This window comes from Elaeis guineensis, chromosome 7 (genome assembly GCF_000442705.2).
Source record: "Elaeis guineensis isolate ETL-2024a chromosome 7, EG11, whole genome shotgun sequence".
In the NCBI taxonomy this organism is placed as follows: domain Eukaryota; kingdom Viridiplantae; phylum Streptophyta; class Magnoliopsida; order Arecales; family Arecaceae; genus Elaeis; species Elaeis guineensis.
The window spans coordinates 36,420,185-36,439,679 of NC_025999.2; the positions used below are offsets into that span (position 1 = coordinate 36,420,185).

At 37.3% G+C, this 19,495-nt stretch overlaps 1 protein-coding gene across 2 annotated transcripts; it reads right to left on the reverse strand.

The window, feature by feature from the left end:
- Positions 1–473: 473 nt before the first annotated feature.
- LOC105035881 (ankyrin repeat domain-containing protein 2B) lies at positions 474–16,061 on the reverse strand. 2 transcript variants are annotated; one of them, XM_010911595.3, is made up of 8 exons: positions 15,790–16,061; positions 13,327–13,475; positions 7,231–7,440; positions 6,969–7,117; positions 6,721–6,889; positions 4,286–4,378; positions 1,041–1,180; positions 474–966 (listed from the first exon to the last, which is right to left on the reverse strand). In XM_010911595.3, the coding sequence occupies exons 1-8, from the start codon at positions 15,806–15,808 to the stop codon at positions 867–869; spliced, it is 1,029 nt and encodes a 342-aa protein (XP_010909897.1). In that variant the 5' UTR covers positions 15,809–16,061; the 3' UTR covers positions 474–866. The 2 variants fall into 2 exon arrangements, with proteins under 2 accessions (XP_010909897.1, XP_010909898.1); XM_010911596.4 differs by lacking the exon at positions 13,327–13,475 and having other exon boundaries at positions 15,790–16,023.
- Between the last annotated feature and the right edge of the window lie 3,434 nt (positions 16,062–19,495).

Sequence of the window (19,495 nt, forward strand, 5' to 3'; positions counted from 1 at the left end):
CCCCCATTACATCTCAAATCGAAGGTACAAAAAATTAAATAATTGAAGGATATAAAGAGATTGAGGAAATTCTTTATCCTTCTTTACTCCTCAAAAAATTTTGCCAAACAGAAATACATTCTTTACCCTTCCCTCTCCTCCCTTTATGAATCTCCATCTACCCTCAATCCAAACAATATATAAGAGTTCTAGTCCAAGGTAACCGATGCAACTCAGTCCGCGGAGTTTTCCATATCGTATCAGACAATTTATTTCATTACAAGTAACTGAAAAATCATATATCACAACTTACCTGAAAAAATATCATATCACAGCCTCTTCGAGTTCGGATCAGAAGCATATTGACCTGCAAACCCCGTGAGCGCATTCCCCAAGCTCCCACGACCACCAAGGAAGAGGAAAAGAACTTCCATTCCCCAAGCTACCGTACAGTTCCAAGATAAATTTACATGTTACCTAGATTAATGTATGAATTATTCACCAAATGCAAATTACTTTGAGTATTATGAGAGGATTCGTACTTCACATGCATCATCCTATCGCGTTTGGTTACATGAACTCAAGTGCATACCAAAATAGCCTGACAAACTTGAAAAAACACATTATTAAGCATGACTCACTTCTCCCAGAGATGAATACTATCCAATACGACAACACAGCATAAGATCACCAATGAAACGTCCATTCCCTGATCCATCAAAAGAGTTGATAATTTACTGGCAGAAATGACACTTGTTCAACCGACCCCAACTGACGACCCGCAAAGAAGAGAAACAAACCTAAAGCAGTAGTACTAGGGGATGCCCAGACAGGCCATCTGAAGCAAATTGTCACCCCCTCACCCACAAGAGCTGAAGTATAACTTCTCATAGGAATGCATCCTTCTCCAGTAGTTTCAGCACCTCCTCCTGGTTATTCAGCTTGGCAACATCAATTGGTGTCTTTCCATCCAAATTTTGCAGGGTACTGCATCAGATGAACTAGAAAGTAAACAAAAATTATCAGGGGAATGAAGGTAAGTACACAACTGTTTTACTTACACAGCTGCACCATGTTCCAATAGAAGAGCCACACAATCCTCGCGCCCATAACCAGCAGCATAATGAAGCGCTGTATTTTTGTTTTTGTCCAGGGCATCCACTGTGGCTCCCACCCCAAGCAACAACTGAGCACATTTCACCTGACATGCAAAAACCCGGTTTACAGGCTTAATACTGTCCAAGAAAAAGAAAAAGATGCATGAGAATGTTTTTAAACAAAAATAAAATAAAACAAAATAAATAAAAATCCTCCTGAGAAAATGATTGTCCATTCTATGCTTCTATTTAGGACTAGCCCATCCTCTCCACAGGTTAAAAAACACTTTCTTAGTTTGGGAGAAGCTGGCTTCCCTCCTAGTCCATCTGTTTGTTTGTATTGATATAGCTGCTTCCCCCTCCCACTGCCCCACTTCAATGAAACTCTTCTTCTCCTCTTTCTTAATAGATTGAACAGGTTTCCCTGCCTTTGCTCTTAGAAAAAACAAAAGAAGAAATGTGAATTGGATGCAAATAACTATGGTCCTGGTAAATTGGCTTTAAAGAAACAAAAATGGAATCAATAATTAAGTGATTCAAGATTTCAGATCTAAGATTGCAAGGTGCAATGTAGATTAGACTCGGAGCACTATACTACTTTCTGATGAAGGGCATTAGTTAGGTTCTGAGCAATGAATTCAGTCCCATGGATCTTTCAACCTATGCGAAATCTTTCAGAGCAACTACCAAAATACAACAGCCTCAGCAAAGCTCACATGATGCAACTAATAAGCTGAGGAACAAAGACAACAAATATGAAGCCAAGAAAGTACAAAGCATCTACAATCGGAATTGCAATATTTTCTTGCTTGACGACAATTTGACTCCTGCAGATAGACTTGGAAGGGAGAAAAAAAAAAATCAACACCTAATACTCAAGTTCATTTTGTGATTATTCTTTATCAATTATTAATATGGTATCAACTTTTGACTGCCTGGGTAGTCGGGGATAAAGTCTACCATAGCTTCATGTGTACCACTTAGATTGGCAATATCTTATTTGACTGACAATGTAGTTCAATTGGCATGGGGAATGGAGACACACCATTTATCATTTTTTATATCCTGCTGAATCGGTTATATATAGTCCTCTTACTCTGAAATCTGCACCCAAAAGCCCAAAATTGGTTCAAAAATATGTCCGATCCATAAGAGATAAGGAGAATAAAAATTGAAAGCCTCAATGGATTGTCAACATGACTGATCTTCGAAAATGATGAATATCCTTTATCTGCCAATCCCTTGACTTTCACTTCATTAATTCTGAGTTGGGACCACCTTGAAGGAAATTATGGTATATTTGGTTCGCAAGAGTTGGACTCTGGGGTGAGAATGAGAATTCATTCTAGCTGTTTGGTTGGCGGGAATCCCATAAACATTTCGATTCAAAAAAGGAATAGAAATCCCCAATCCCTTAAAATCCAATGCCTACTCTCCCCTAGCATTCAAATCACATTCCGATTCCGGTCACGAACCAAATGCTTCGGAGGATACAGACATTCCAATTCTCATTCCAATCCATTCCCATTCCGATCAAGATTCTGATTCTAGTTGCAAACCAAACACGCCCTTACACTATTTTGTTTTCCCTTAGAAGATTGTGGCACATGCAATGCATATGCTTTTTAAAAAAGGAAAAAGATTAAACAATAAATAGCAAACATTTCAAGAAGGGTTTGAATCCTTTACCTTGTGGTTAACCGCCAAAAACTATAAGTGGTGACATATAGTGCTCGAGACATGCAAGGGGAATCCACAAAGGTGCAATAGGGTAGTTTGTGAATTGAAAAATTGGATATGCACAAAATGGAGCCTCACGAATGGAGAGACTGGGGGAGCTTCCTTTTAATATTAAAATAGATTATTTGATTCTAGCTAACTTTTTCTTTTATATATCCTTTCTTGACAATTTCGTGGTTTCACATAAATGCCTGTATAACCTATTCTCCCATAACCGAAGAGGCATGCCTAGTTGAATCAACTAAGAGAACCCCAAAGATGAATAACCTTTAAATGATCCCTAAAACAGGAAATGATACCTAACATTTTATGCATCATTTAAGTTAGGAAGCACGACATCATTTCATTGCTAAGATTTTAGAACTGTTACATACAAAAATGATGTGTCAACCTCACCATCCTCTTTGAATGTCATCGATACGAGTAAATAAATAGGATCACAGATGCATAAACATAGTTCAAATTTATCATTCAAAATCAATAGTCGACATAAAAAATTGCATCTATAACTTGCTCACTAACACTATTCAAAGGGCAGATCTCTTAGAAATCAACTGAGCATATTGTCATTTATATGCCAGATTATTAAGTCATAAAAAAAGCCTTGTCTTACAAATTCAAGCACACAAACCCGCACTAATCAAGGGAAAGATCTCATAGAAACCAACAGAGCACACTATAATTTAGACGACAGATTATTGTCATGCACACGCATGGGTGGACATGCCTGCATGCTCCTGCATGGACACACATGCATGCCCTTATCAAGGGACAGATCTCATAGGAGTCCGCAGAGTGTAATCATTTATATGCCAGATTACAAAGTCATAGCAGAAGCTGCTTCTTAAAGCATATATCCATAAGGATACCAAGACAAATGTAACTCAACAACAAAAATTCCACCATTCCTTTGTGCCCAAAATAGTTATATGTTTTCATAATATAGTGGTCCTAGATTTGGTTTTAGGGTTCCAGTAGTTCTTTCCTACAATTGTTCTTCATTCAGAAGAACTACAAGAATCCAAAAGTTAAAGGTAAAAGCACAAGCCTAGTAATGTATCTGAAAATGATATGCCAGCCCGGACAATGAATCTAAGTTAAATGAGAACAATGATAACTCAAAACTAAGTACATGAAACATAAAAAACAAAGGGGCCTCACACCAAAATTAGAATCACTAATAAAAATGAGAACCATGAACAAAAAAAAAAAAAAAAAAAGAAATTATTCTAGGAAGAGTTATGCTACAGGCTCCCAAACCAGCTATCAAACAGGTTCCTGAACAGATGTGGCAAGAGGATATTGATCAACTTATGGGGCATTTGTGTGATTGACAGGAAGTTTGGCCATTCATAGGGCACCAGTAGATTGGCAGGCTGTCTGGTAACTGGTTTGGGTCCCATAGCTTTTCCCTTCTAGGAAGTACTCATCTGATAAGGTAAAAAAAATATCAAGAATATCCATCATACCTCACCGTAACCACATGCAAAATGCAAAGCTCTTCTTCCCTCAGAGTCTTCTTCATCCTTGTCTGCACCATCTTCCAATGCTTTCTTCAAGCCCTATATAGGACACAATTATATACTCAAGAGTAATGCACAGAACAGAAAACTAAAGCATATTTTAATTCATTAAAGAAAAAATGTGCTCTGTGTTATTATGAGTCAAAATCCAATGCTAATTTAGAATAAGATATGAAAATATAGAAAAATAACAGGACTTAGAGCTAAAATAAAGAACACAAGTTATGCATGTTAGATATGCATAAATATATAACCAAACAGGCATAGACATCAATCTTTTCACCAAAAAAAAAAAAACACAGGATCCAAATAAATAAATGTAAAAAACAAAAAGCATTTTTACACATATAATTCACAATAACTATCAAACAATAGTTTTTATATATGATGGCATGCCCCCATACATAAATAAATAAAAAAAATAAAATAAAGAAAGAAGGGTTCGTCATAACATAAACATAGGCTCAAGGAAAACACTTAATGGTTCATTGCTTTTTCAAGTGTGAAAGTATATTGCAATAAGCAATTGTTAGTGACACATTTTTGCCCTTGTCATTCCTTGATGCAATCAAAATTACCAATTTGGATGGAGGCCACATATTTTTGGCACCAAAGAACTAGAGACAGGCATGAAGCCACATAGAGAATAAAAAGATACCACAAAATCTGTAACAAAATTGAGTAAGATGCTCCCTCCTACCTAAAGCATGCATTTTGACACCAAAGAACTGCAGACACATAGACATGAAGTTACAGATGTTAAGAGATGCAACCCTGGAAAAAAGCTGTAAAAAATTAAATGGATGCACCCTCCCTCCCTCCCCTAAATCATACACTATTGCACCAAAGAACTTTATTCACAAAGTTACATAGCATAAGATGCATCACAAAATCCGTCCCTCCCTCTCTCCTCCTGTGCAACCGCATGGGATAGAAACTCGTTGATAGGATTTGAGCCCAAAAACAGGAGGCTTGTTGGTGGTCATGACATACAACATTTAAAATGTCATTTACTATGGGAATGGCTTTCATTTATGAAGCATAAATCACATGATTGCATTATGGTGCCAAAATATATGATATACAACATTTAAATGCTATTCACTATGAGGATGGATTTAATTTTCTCTGAAGCATAAATAGCATGATTACATTATGGTGCCAAAATGCATGACAGAATCTTAATGAACAACTTACACAATTTGTTGCATCTTAGGCCAAAACTTCTTATTTTGAATTCTTTCAAACAATGATTTAGAAGATCATGACTAACAATTTTCTTGCTAATGAAGACTTCAAGTAATTTATCCCCAATCGGGATACAACCTTGGTTTCACATGTTAGGCAATACAGAATATGGAGAAGGGAAAAATAAATCCTCATTCTAGATGGGGAGTCATGCATTTTGGCAATAAAGCATTTTAAATATATAGAAGTAAAACAAGGAAGAAGAGGTCAAAGAACTAAGAATTCAAAAATAAACCGAGCTGATAGTATCTAACAATTATCCAACATTCTGGTGCTACCTTTACAATTTTTGATAGAAAATTCAGTTGAGACAAACATCTCTATGCGCCAAAATTCAATGTACTCCCACGTATGCCAGCTTGACATCATTATTTTTACAAGCTTTTAACCAGCATCTTCCAATGTTACCACAGATGCTCCACGCACTCACCTAGGCACCTAGGTTAAGCATGGAAGTGCCAAAGCGTCTCAATAGTTCCAACTAGAGGTGAGTTTACCAATGCAGTGCAGCTGCCTAGGACAAAACGGGAGGCATTTGGCATCTCTCCAATGTTCAACAATATTCCACCTATCCCTTACTTTCTCATTCTTTTCGAGCCTTATTTTTTGGGTTATTTTGGTCTATTGGAGTCCTTATAAAGCAACAGCTAATCTAGGATGCTCAACAATTTACCATGTGTTGTATTTTGTTTAGAAACATCAAACATAGTTTGAGAAGTGGTACCTTGCTATCATGTTTGAATTTTGAAACTACTAAAAGACATCTGGTGGTTCATTTTTTTCTGAATTTTTTATAAAAACTTGATATGGGAAGTGGTACCTTGATGTGGTGTTTTGAAAGATGTGAAAACATGATATTTTATGTACAAGACAATTATGACTTTTGATGTTAAAACTTTAATAACTAATCTTGTAATGCTTGCATTGTTTTAAGATACATATATTATCTATCAGTAATACATTTATTGAACTTTTAAAAATTGCACTTGCTTTCTTCAGGTGGGCATATTTTCAGTGTCTAGCATCTCAGGTGATATAGGGGTCCTATCAACCTTGGTTTCTTCTAAAATTAGCAAGATCATACAAATTAAGAGAGAACCGAATTTTGAAAATCCATTACTAATTTCAAATACCTCAACATCACCAATACTGGCCATATGATGGACAACAGATTCATCTTCATATCCACCTTCTTCTGCTTCTTCAGGTCCAGAAAGCTCAGTAGAAGTTGCAGCCTCTCCTGAAGATCCAATGCCCATTGCTTGACCAAGCTTTTGAAGAACTTCAGGGTCATTCCAATACCTATTGCAAACAAACACTAATGAAAATAATGTAAACATATTTCCAGGACAATTTGCAGTAGTTTCTTAGCATATGATACTTCATCATTGCAGTGGGACCTCCATTCTCAATCTCATCAAGAATTGGCTTCAATGTTGGGTCATCCTTCATGTGTGCTAGTCGTTCTTCAAGTTGTTCTTTATGAGATGGATTAGTCAAACTATCAAGCATGGAGGCCATAGCAGGCTCCTGTTAATATGCAGGAACAGGTTAAAACTGCTTGACCAAAGGCATGCTTCAAACAACAAAATTTGGAATTACCATGCACATTACACATACAATATATTAAAATATCATTTTACCTGCATTAAAGCATTTCCAAGCCGCTCAGCCATTGTTATGAACTGAGGATTTTGCATGACCTGTTGCATGGTTGAAATATACTGCTGCGGATCCAATTGAGGAAGACCATCTTGCCCTGCACCTTGGACACTTTTTTGAAGTTGTTCAGCCATCTGATTAAAAACAGGATCCCTTGCTATTTGTTCTGCCATTTCTTTTATAGTTGGGTCCTACATTCATCATAAGCAAGTTATTATAAAGGTTTTGAAGTTGTACTACAATCAAATAAAATTATCAGTCAAATTTTAGTAGGAAGAGACTGCTAAAATAGTACATATTAATATTGTTTAGAGGAATTTTCCTCACATTCCCTCTCACAAGCTGTCACAAGATGTCTAGTCAATCACCACTGTGCCAATAACTATTAATTAGACATAATATGTACCATTTATTATTTCATTTATTTCAGTTAGATGGGTCAAATTGCATGATGCTGTAATTTTTTAGTTGCAATCTGTATGATTTAGTAGCATAAAGTCAGAATAAATGATCACACTGCATGGAAGATCATAACTGGCAATAACCATAGTTGATTGTATGATTATTCAACTGAATAATTGAAAAAGAGAACAAGTAATAACAAGTTGAAATATCTTACTAGTCACCCCTTCTAAATCAATGACAAGAATGCACATGGTTCTTGAGTAAGGCTATAATGTCAGCCATCGTTGGATGGTCTTCCGATAAAGAATGAGAAAGTAGTGAAAAAATAAACTCCCCCCCCCCTTCCCTCTGAAAAAATGTAACCTAAATCCTACTTAACTTGAAAAAAAATATACTTTTACCCATTGCTTTTATATTCTATATTTCTCCATTTAACTTTGCCTATGTTTCATATGTGGCCCAAATAAATGAGTGTTGCAGTAGGTTGACGGCCAATATAAAACTATGGTCACATCATATAAAGATGAATTCCCTACTAATGATATGCTGCATCAGACCTCAAGGTGTACTGAAAAGCAGGCAAGGGTTAACTAGAGTATTCCCCATAAGTGACGTGCCATATCGATGCTCAGATGTGATGAGAAGTAGGCAAGAATTCTCACATGTTAATAGATAGATGTGGGTAAAAAAGTTGGTCCAGAAAAGTAAGATATATTTAGCAGCTTGGACTATAGGATTGCCGACATGGAAATTGATGAACTTTAGCTAGGAGGAAAGTTAACATAGTTTGCCTGTAAGAGACTCAGAGAGGAGAAAAAGCAAAGGAAGTTGGTAAAAAATGTTATACACTTACAGGGAAAGAAATAAATATAAAGTAAGAACTATTGGAGATAAGAGTTCAAAAGATGACATTTAAACAATAAGAGTAAGAGATAATATAATCTTCATAAAATTGGTGTCAGAAAAGAGTCCATTAACATCATTCATGTTAATGCTCCTCGAATAGGATTAGATGATACTACAGAGCAACTACTTTTGGAAGGACGTGGATGGACTAATTCAACAAATTTCTAGTAAAGAAAAGTTATTTATCAGAAGACATGAGAATGGGCACATGGGGAAATACAGTGTAGGTTTTGAAAGAGTGCAAGATCATTATAGTTTCAAAGATGGAAGCGAGAAAGGAGATGCCATTTAGGCCTTATTTGGGTTTGTTGTTGGCTGTAAAGCTTTTGGAGCTTTTGGAAGTAAAGTTTCCATGAAGTAGAGTTTTTACAAAAAGTTACTTATTGTTTGCTACCTACATTTCTAAAGCACCTTGGAACTTTAACATGTATTTAGTAATCAAAACGAGAAAGTGGTTTTGGTACAATAAACTGACAATAAAAAACATTGCATAGCATTATATAGCAGAGTATATACAATGTAATATTACATATCATTACATATTAAAATATTATTATAATATAATATCATATTGAATACTATATTATAATAATATAATATAATATAGTAATGTATTATTACAATATAATATGAAATATAATATTATAACATAATCCAATCCAATATAATATTATAATACAATTATAATTATAATGTAATATATAACATAATATAATATAATAATATTCTAATAATAAAATGTAATTATAATGGATTATAATCTAATCTAATAATTGATCATAATATAATATATTATATTATATTATTATAATATAATAATGTGATATATTAATTAAATAATATTATATTAGCTTGTATTATTATAATATAATAACATTATATTATTATATTATTATTTTAATAATAATATATTATTACATTATCTGATTATAATCTATATATATATATATATATATATATTAAAATGGAGACATCAGTCTCCATTTGCCACGTGTCAATATCCTCCAAATGACATGCATTAGGGTTTTTACTGAGAAAACCCTAGCCATCGCCTAAGCTTTGCTATTCGACCGCTCCAAGTCTCCCACCTGATTCGGACTCCTAAGGACAAAAAAGATGGTGTTTATTTTTTCTGTTGTTGTCGAATATTGTCCTCGAAGGGTGGAAGCTCACACGTCGTCCTCGACGAGTGGAAGCTCGTAGAAGTGCTCGTCATGCATCATCCTCGGTGGCCTCCGCCTCTCCATCGTCATCATGCGTTGTCCTTAGCGACCTCCATGGTTTTGGTTACTGATGTGGATGCGGCGATGGATGAGCAAGGACAGCAGCCTTCGAGAGGTTCTCAGACAGAGGCCTCTGAACTCCTGATAGGCAAGTGCCCGTCGCACATCCTATGTTGCATGGTTTTAATCTGACCAAGTGGCAGAAGAGGTAAGATTTACTTATTATGGGATTAATTCCACTTGGAAGGTGGAATGGATGAGGGAAATATTTATAGGCTGGTGAATGGTAGATCATTGCCTTTGTCTCTTTGTGATGGTAAATTTCGATGAGAGAAGATGAAGAAGGTGCAAATGCAGATGTTTAAAATGAGTAACTGTTTATTTTGGTACAATTTTGATATTTTTACAATACCGGAAAACGGCAAGAGATTGTTTTGATTCTTCGAGGATAATTCCTTTTTCTATTTGGAGACTTCAAATGGGACCGATGGTGCGTGGAAGTTGCAGCGAGGAGGGGAGTGGTGTGGTGTCGTATCGTTCTTATTCTTTCCTTGAGGAGGAAAAATGAGGGAAAACATAAGAAAAATCAACAAAAATAGAGGAAAGATGGAAAACAATTAAGGATAAGACCTCTTGCCACATACATGATCATTTTTTTTATTTTCGCTTCTTTTTCTTTTTATTTCATTATCTTTTCAAAGATATGTGGGAAAGGAAAGCACTTGACACAAATTAGAGAGGTTTACGGGAAAACATAGGAAAAATCAAAGAAAACAAAGAAAAGATGAAAAACAATTAAGGATAAGACCTTTCCCCACATAGATGATCATTTTTTTCTGCTTCTTTTTCTCTTTATTTCATTATCTTTTTCAAAAGGAGAGCATTTGAGAGAGATTAAGAGGGGTTTCTTAGGTTCTCATCCCATGCATCGCATGGGGTTATAATCTAGTATAATATTATGATTATACATATTATATTATACTTATAATATAATATAATAATGTATAACAATATAATTCTGTATTATTACAACATATAATACATTATACTACTATAATAAAATAATATAATATGTTATTGTATTATATTATATTTATAGTGTAATCATATAATATGATATGATAGATATAATATAAGATGTAATTACGAGATTTGTTGCGGAGCATTTTGGTCATAAAAAAACTTTTATTAAAACCAAAACACTTATGGGAAGAAGCTCCATGTACTTTTCCCAAGTAGACACAAGTCCCTCCATCATTGGAGATACTATCTACTACCCAAAGAGTTTATTCTCCATTCTAACCACTTAAAACTGCGGTACCTAAAATAAACTCAGCATGTTGAATAGATAAGAGTATTTGAATAAGAATTCCTTTGTTTTCAAACATCATTCAAGTGTTGAAAATAAAGTAGTTGGGTCTTAGCAGGGTGGTTGCCATCCTTCATGAGTGCCAAGGTTACATGATTTGATGGGTTGAAGGATGATTGAGGTACCCACCCAGATGTTGGTTTGATTTATCAATGAGGGCTATTTGTTTAGAGCTAGCAGCTCATCTATCCAGCTTACATCACTTAGGACTTGTTTGGTTCGTGAGAAGAATTTTACCTCGCTGAAACATTTTTTTTTGGAAAGCTGATGCTTAGGTATATGATACCTAGGTTGAAGGATGATTGGGCTAGCTACCCAGATGTTGGTTTGATTTATCAATGAGGGTTATTAGTTTAGAGCTAGTAGGTCATCTGTCCAGCTTACTTCACTTAGGACTTGTTTGGTTCGTGAGAAGAATTTTACCTCGCTGAAATATTTTTTTTGAAAAGCTGATGCTTAGGTATATGATACCTAGGAAAGTAATTTTTGCATGTTTAGTTAACCATCAAAGAGTAGCATAGGAAACACTCTTTCCAGAGTGACTTATGTTCAGTTGAACATCTACTTTCCTAAAAAAGTTATATAAAATACATGCTATACCCTTAATAATTATTTTTAAATATTTTTTAAATCTAAAAATATTTAAAATATTATTAAATATTTAAAAATACCTATCAAAAATATATATTGGGTTGAATTTTTAGAGTTCTAACAATTTTTAATAGTTACAGAACTTCTTTATATTGCGGTAATTTTAATATATTCATATAAAAATATATTAATACCTATTAAAAATTACAAAAACTTCTTTATATTGTGGTAATTTTTAATAGCATACTTTTAATAATTTAAGATTAACTATTAAAGATAGCTATCAAGAAGATCATCAAATATAGCTTATGGATATCTTTGGAAAAGTAAAAATTACCATAATCTCAGCCCGTAGAAAAGTGGCTTTTCCATGTCCTATATGGATTTCCCATGAAATGTATTCCCATGGGAAAGCTACTTTCCATCTCTCTCCTTTGAAACCTCCAACCAAACATGAGTCATTTTTCTATTTTCCTGTTGGCCACAATTTTTCCCCCTCTTCCCACAAACCAAGCAAGTCCTTAGTGAGTTCTTAGTTTGGGAGATGCAGGCTGAAAGACCACCTGGTCATTTAGGAAGGGATAAGACTATTGCCTTAATAGTTTATGGATAGGTTTTATTACCCTTCACTGAAGAGGGATGTAGCTAGGACAGTTTACCAGTGTCGTACTTGTCAACCAGCTAAAGCCATGAAATAAAACATTGGATTTTACACCACTTTTCCTCCGCCACACAAGCCATGGAAAGACATGAGCATGGACTTTCTCTTGGGATCACCTAGAACAGCCTGAGATCATATTCCATCTTTGTTGCAGTGGATAGGTTTTCCTAAATGGCACATTTGATTCTATGTAGTAAGACATATGATGCCTGACATGTAGCCAAATTGTTCATATGGATGTTGTCAAGCTGAATGGGTACCTAGTTCCATAGTGTTTGATAGAGATATTATGTTTGTTAATTACTTTTGGAAGACAATTTGGAAATTGTCTGGTACTAATTTGATGTTTTCCACTCTACTCTGCCCCCAAACTGATGATCAGACTGAAGCACTCAAACGTAGTTTGAGTTGCCCCCTCCCTTTCTATCTTTCTGTCTCTCTCTCATTGACATTGCTTTCAGCCCTTCCTCTTTTGCAGACGACTGCCATCTTCAACTTCTCTCCTATGCTCTCCCATCTCAATGCCCCCTCCAAATAGCTGTCCTATGTCAGACCACCTCTTTTCTAACTCATGGACCCCAACCACTTTTCTCCCGCTTCTATTTTCTCACCCAACTTACTGTTCATATTAGTCACATGCTCTACTGAAAATAAATGAATATAGCAACTAAAAGGGAAGTGTTTACACTACACCTAATTACTTCATATTTTTCTTTTTACTAATCTAAATAAAACATGTAGACATCTAACATATGATCCAACCAAAAACAATTATATGTCAAATAAATTGCCACTATTTCAACAAGAAAGATATAGGTGATTGTATTACGCTTTCATCACTAAACATTATTTGACATACCAGACTAAGTAGTCTAATATGAATTTATCCAACCAAAAGTTTGTTTAGTAAAGATATAATTACATTAAGCAGATTACTCATAGTAGAGAAGTCAAAAGAATTTGTGGGGAACCCAGTTGTTGGTGTTGAAGCAGTACTGGGTCCTGACTGCTGCTGGGCAGCTGATGCTTCAGTTTTGGAGCTTTTGTTTTCACCTGAACTAGATTTGTCATCTGGAAGAAGCATCACATTGGAAAGTTAAAATCATTTACCAAACATTCTACTTCATGATACAAAATCAAGTGATATGGCCATAAAAATTAATAAATTTTATCGAACTCTCCAAACTACATGAGTTATCCATAGCCAAGATAATGACCTTCCTTTCCTTCCTCTTTATTTATTTTTTTTTTTGTCTTTCTTCACTTGGAGAAGTGTATTATGTCAAATAAATTTCAAAGACAAAGTTACAAGAAAGAATATATGAGGCAAATGTGACAATCAACAACGAAGTCAAAAAAGACTCAAAATGAAGAAGAAAAATCCCATCAAACAAGTTGGTTTATACAAGAAAAGATTTTATTAGAATTTAAAAATTACTAAGCTAGGTATATGCTGAGATTACTCAACAATGGTATTGTTTAGGAAAGTTTACCCAGAGGCTTGTTGTTTCACCTTTGCCCTTTTTTCTTGGTTGAAGAACATTACAGAAATCAGTTTGCACCAAAGAACAACCAATGAGCCTCAAATACGAGTTCATAGTTCCCACTAATCACTAACCATTCCAAAAGGCTAAGTTAGTCCGTAAGCTTGGTAAGGTGCATAAGAAAATTGAGATGTCAGGTTACTGGTTGCAGCAAACTAGGTAAAGCCAATAATTAGGACACATAGACCTGCAAACTTTGTGGGCACATTTTCGATACCCAACTCCTATTTCACTCTGCACTGCCCAAATTATAAATGCAGCAATGGTGCAATACTTCATCTCTCTTCTCCACATCTTGCAATGGCTCTCCTAATTCCTAAATACAACGTGTATAGTTCAGTTGTGTTGGGGTTCACTGTAAATTTACTTTGTATACTAATGATAACCAAAGATTCCCAAAACCTATCAGATGAATGTCAGTGCCTAGGTTTCAGATTCAAGTAAAACCTGTCCTCTAAATGAAATGTATGGAGCAGAACAGCTATGCTTGCTTCACATGAAAGCTAGGATCTGCATCAAAATCCCAAATATTTTTCCCAAAATATTTCTATATTATACCTACACATTCCAGAAAAATGTATGTTCAAGACACAGTAACCACAACTAGACTTGGCACATCAAAGTCCAAAGTCCCAAATATTTCACTTGAAGCTTTAAACCATAAATTCTTTCCCCATAATTAACTCCAAAATGTATCCTCTCGCTCTACCAAATGCTTTTCCTCACAACTCGAGTCAGATTAAGGATCAAATAATATTTGTCTGGTCCAGCAAAACAGCCAACTTTGCCCACTTGGGTCGCTGCTTCCTATACTCACCAACGTATAATTTATGCAAAACATTGTTTAAAAGATAGCCAAGTAAACAGCCTGCATATGCTGGGCTACCTAGGCATCATATTAAGATTTTACCTCATGTTCAACCATCAATGATAAGATTGACTTACAAATTATTATTTGGCATTGCCAAGTTGATACCTACCACTCAATTAATGCATCTTTTGACGCATTAATTTTCATTTGTTGGATTACAACTATTTCTTTCACATTTCTCCTTAGATTTTTTATGCTTTCTTAGGATTTATCCTTTTAAGCTTTTTTTATAAAAAAATATACCTAAATTTATTGTTCATTGTAGCTTATTATCCTGGGGTCACGTTGACCTCTACCTGCTAAGCAGCCCTTTGTTACCCGTGTGGCACCAGAAATGGTGTCCTTTATACTTCCCAAACCAAGTAAAGAAACATAAAGGCAAGGATTACGGGATATGGCGGATCATGCTTAATAAAAGAAGTATAAAGAGAACGGCGTTACAGTATGAAGCAGTGTTTCAATGCATCAGATTAGACTAGAATTCCATAATAAATAAGCCCGTGGGTTCAAACACACAACCTATCTTGACTATGAACTTGAACACTCGGTCTCTGTATCATCTTCCATTCAGATGCAGTCTTGTTTGCAAGGAAAATCTCCAGTCTCTGACTCGCACTGACACTTGAATAAGCTGGTTATGTAAGACATATTTCTTTTTCTTATCCATCACCTACAACTTCATCTTTAAGTAATTTTCATGGTCTACCCTTCAAGAAAACACTAATATCTCCATGCCCCATAAATGGTGAATTATTAGCTCTCAAAATGAAAATATAAATTGAAACACAACAATTATACAGTGACAGAAAAAGCAAAAAAGACAAAAGAGAGCAACTTCGTAAATCTAATCCAGGTTCCATTAGTACACCGTCTGAGAAAATCAAGAAAATTCCTCGATTCCCATGAAAATAAAAGGAAATAGAAAATGAAAGCATTCGATAGACGAGATGATTGGGGTTCTGCACAAAACCTTGATTTCCCGAAGACATGTTGGCAATCGCCGCCTTTGTTAGGCGCAAAAGTGGACTGGATTCGTAGGAAGGGAGGGATGATGCCGAGGCCAAGGAAAGGGGTTCACCTCCAGATCTTCTAGAACCCAAGCCGCGATAACGCCCACGCGGAGGAGACGAAGAAAACCCTCGGGAATTATTATACGAGCGAACGGGGCTTCTTGGGTGTAGTTTTGGACGAAGCGGTGGAACTGGGCCTCGTCTCTAGGGTGGCTTGCGAATATTTGCCTCGCGTCCACGGTGCCTGGCGTGCGGTCGCGGGCTTCGTATGCGGTTGGATGATGGGATGGGAGGCGTGAGGACGAGACTGATGGACAGCGGGGAGGGCTCGCTATTGCCACGTCACCCGTCCATCTACCGGTTGGCCCATCGACGCAGGGCCGGGTCGGTTCTACTAAATCGAAGCGAGGGAAAGCCCCAGATTGGACTCAACTTCAATGGGATCCCCTGACGTTCTAATTAAAAAAAATAAAAAAATAATAAATTTTGAGGAAAAGATGATTGCAAGTCCTGAGAGTATCTTTGGCTCTCTATTTATAAGTGGGGGTGAAAATACCATAAGTAAGAAGGAGAATTCATCGGTAGTCTTATCTTATTGAGTGATATATGCTTATTATTTTCTATTTTATTGAGAAAGGTACGTGGTTATCTTCTTTCTTTTCTGCTCATGGCAAATTATCACGTGGATTTTGAGATTTCTCCTCCTAATATAAGTCAGACAACAATATCAAGTATAAAAGTTTTCTGAACTGTCGGCTTGGATCGGTCTCAAAGATACCTAAGATCGATCAAGACTAAAGTCGGGCCGACCCAAGGCACCCAGCACATCGGCTCTAATCAAGATAAAATTTTCCTCCACATATCATATACTTCCCATTCTCGAGTCTAAATTAGAATTAGATCGAACGAAAAGAATACATCAAATTAATTTTCTTAATCTTGTGAGGGACATGTGTTACATCCATGCTCCTTCAGGTGAAGCATCATCCCCTTTTTTAACCAAATGAAGCATCGCGTTGCTTGATGGCTTATCAATAAGAGATCGGCTTAGCGCACAAGAGAGTGCTAGGTGTCAATAATCTGGCGGAGCTAGTTGAACCAACACCCCATCTGCATCATTTAAGAGCTTTATAAATAAGCTATCCGAGGGAGATCAGTTCAGCCAACCAGATGGCGCCAGGTAGCAGCCATCGAGCAAGGTTACTTAAATTGAGGCTTTATTTGAGCCATCCGAAGTTCCCATAAATAATGACCATATTGCTCTCGTTTTCACCTTTACCATTATACTATTTTTGTGCTATGAGGCAGTGGTGACTTCTGGTGAAGATTTGACTTTTTCTCCCACGATGCTCTAGCAATCTCTCCCAGTTCGAACAATCTCAAGGTCAACTCTGGCATCATTCCCTAGTCCTCTAATTCCCTTCCTCTTTTTTTGGCTTCAATTCTTTCCTTTTTATTTCTACCTCCTCACTTTCTGTTTCTTCTCCCTTTTCTTCTTTTTATTTTGGGATGGGTGAGTTCAGGACCTTGGTGGAGAGCTGGTCTTTTGACTCTTCTTCTCTAAGATACGGTCTTTAAGAGTCTGATATTGGGTACAGGGTTAAAAAGGAGACCTTTGCACCTAGGCATTTTGAGTCAATGCTAGGCATGGATGACCTATAACTATAAGCTCAGATCCAAATCCCACTCAAGTACTGACTAAAAGCCTCGGGATCCAGTGGTTAGATCTGTGACCCTCCCCTAGGTTGGCTTGGGCTCTACGAGGAGTCCTTTTGGGCTGGGTTTAGTGTCATGCCCCCGATTCAAGACCACAAGCTAGGGGTCATGATAACTACCACGTACTTATGAAGAATTTTTTTCCACAAACATGCAAGACATCTCATCATGATATCATAAAGCAATAATGAAATAAAATTTAAATAATTAACATTCAACTTTATTTCAAATAACTAATTAAATATCTTATAAAATAATATTTCATGACCTTGCATCAAATCTCAATAAATTCTAATCTAAAAAAAAAAAAATCAAAGTCTGCCTCTTGTTCACTCTCCCAAATTGAATCTCCAAGTCAAGCTAGATTTCTAAATCTGTAAAAATAGTAAAATATAAAATAATGAGCTATACAACCTTGTAAGCAATGATTATCTTGACTAGATAATTTATGTAATAATATAAGTTATAAATATCAAAGTACAATTTATCATTAATTAGTACATAAACATAATCAAATTCATTTTTAAAGCATGAATTCAATAATGTCGGTATCTTTCAAATATTCAAATGCATAATCATATGTCAAATTTCAAAAATCAATCTTATTCAAAAATCTTATTCAAAATAAATTTCACTTATATCCTATGATCGGATCAGAACACCACACTTATATCCTGTGATGGATCTCAAATACCATATTTATATTCTATGACGGGATCAAAATACTATACTTATACCCTGTGGTCAGGCCAAACACAGAATCATGAGCTCAGAGTGTCAATGTATAACCTCCAATTGGTAGGATTCAGAGCAGACCGAGAGTTCAAATCTAATTCATATCAAAAAAAATTTCATAGAATAACATATATTTCATAATCAGATCAAAATATGAATACAAAATTTTACATCTGTTGGGTATAAAATACCCACAGCCGGAACCCACGGCGGAACCGCCATCAGCAAGTGCAGCTCCGCCCGGACTCCTACGGGAGCCGGGCTCCACCGCCATCAGCAGGTGCAGCTCCGCCCGGACTCCTACGGGAGCCGGGCTCCACCGCCATCAGCAAGCGCTGCTCCGCCCGGACTCCTACGGGAGCCGGGCTCCGCCGCCAACATCAAAACAGCTCCGCCCGGACTCCTACGGGAGCCGGGCTCCGCTCTCAATATCAATCGCTGGTAAGCTCAATACGGACTCCTATCAGAGCCGGACTTCACCTTTGACTTTGTTTGCAGCGCAGCTCCGCCCGGACTCCTACGGGAGCCGGGCTCCACTGACGACATCAAAGCAGCTCCGCCCGGACTCCTACGGGAGCCGGACTCCACCGACGACATCAAAGCAGCTCCGCTCGGACTCCTACGGGAGTCGGGCTCCACCGACGACATCAGCACAGCTCCGCCCGGACTCCTACGGGAGCCGGGCTCCACCGCCATCAGCAGGTGCAGCTCCGCCCGGACTCCTACGGGAGCCGGGCTCCACCGCCATCAGCAAGCGCTGCTCCGCCCGGACTCCTACGGGAGCCGGGCTCCGCCGCCAACATCAAAACAGCTCCGCCCGGACTCCTACGGGAGTCGGGCTCCGCTCTCAATATCAATCGCTGGTAAGCTCAATCCGGACTCCTATCAGAGCCGGACTTCACCCTTGACTTTGTTTGCAGCGCAGCTCCGCCCGGACTCCTACGGGAGCCGGGCTCCACCGACGACATCAAAGCAGCTCCGCCCGGACTCCTACGGGAGCCGGGCTCCACCGACGACATCAAAGCAGCTCCGCCCGGACTCCTACGGGAGCCGGGCTCCACCGACGACATCAAAGCAGCTCCGCCCGGACTCCTACGGGAGCCGGCTCCACCGACGACATCAAAGAAGCTCCGCCCGGACTCCTACGGGAGCCGGGCTCCACCACGACATCAGCACAGCTCCGCCCGGACTCCTACGGGAGCCGGGCTCCACCGC

What these genes read in the sequence shown, in the direction of transcription:
- LOC105035881 (XM_010911595.3), bottom strand. An exon ending in CTATGAGTAATCTGCTTAAT is followed by an intron (nt 7,441 to 13,326) that starts GTAATTATATCT and finishes TGATGAATGTAG; the next exon opens with GACCCAACTATAAAAGAAAT. An exon ending in GGTCCCACTGCAATGATGAA is followed by an intron (nt 6,890 to 6,968) that starts GTATCATATGCT and finishes TGTTTGCAATAG; the next exon opens with GTATTGGAATGACCCTGAAG.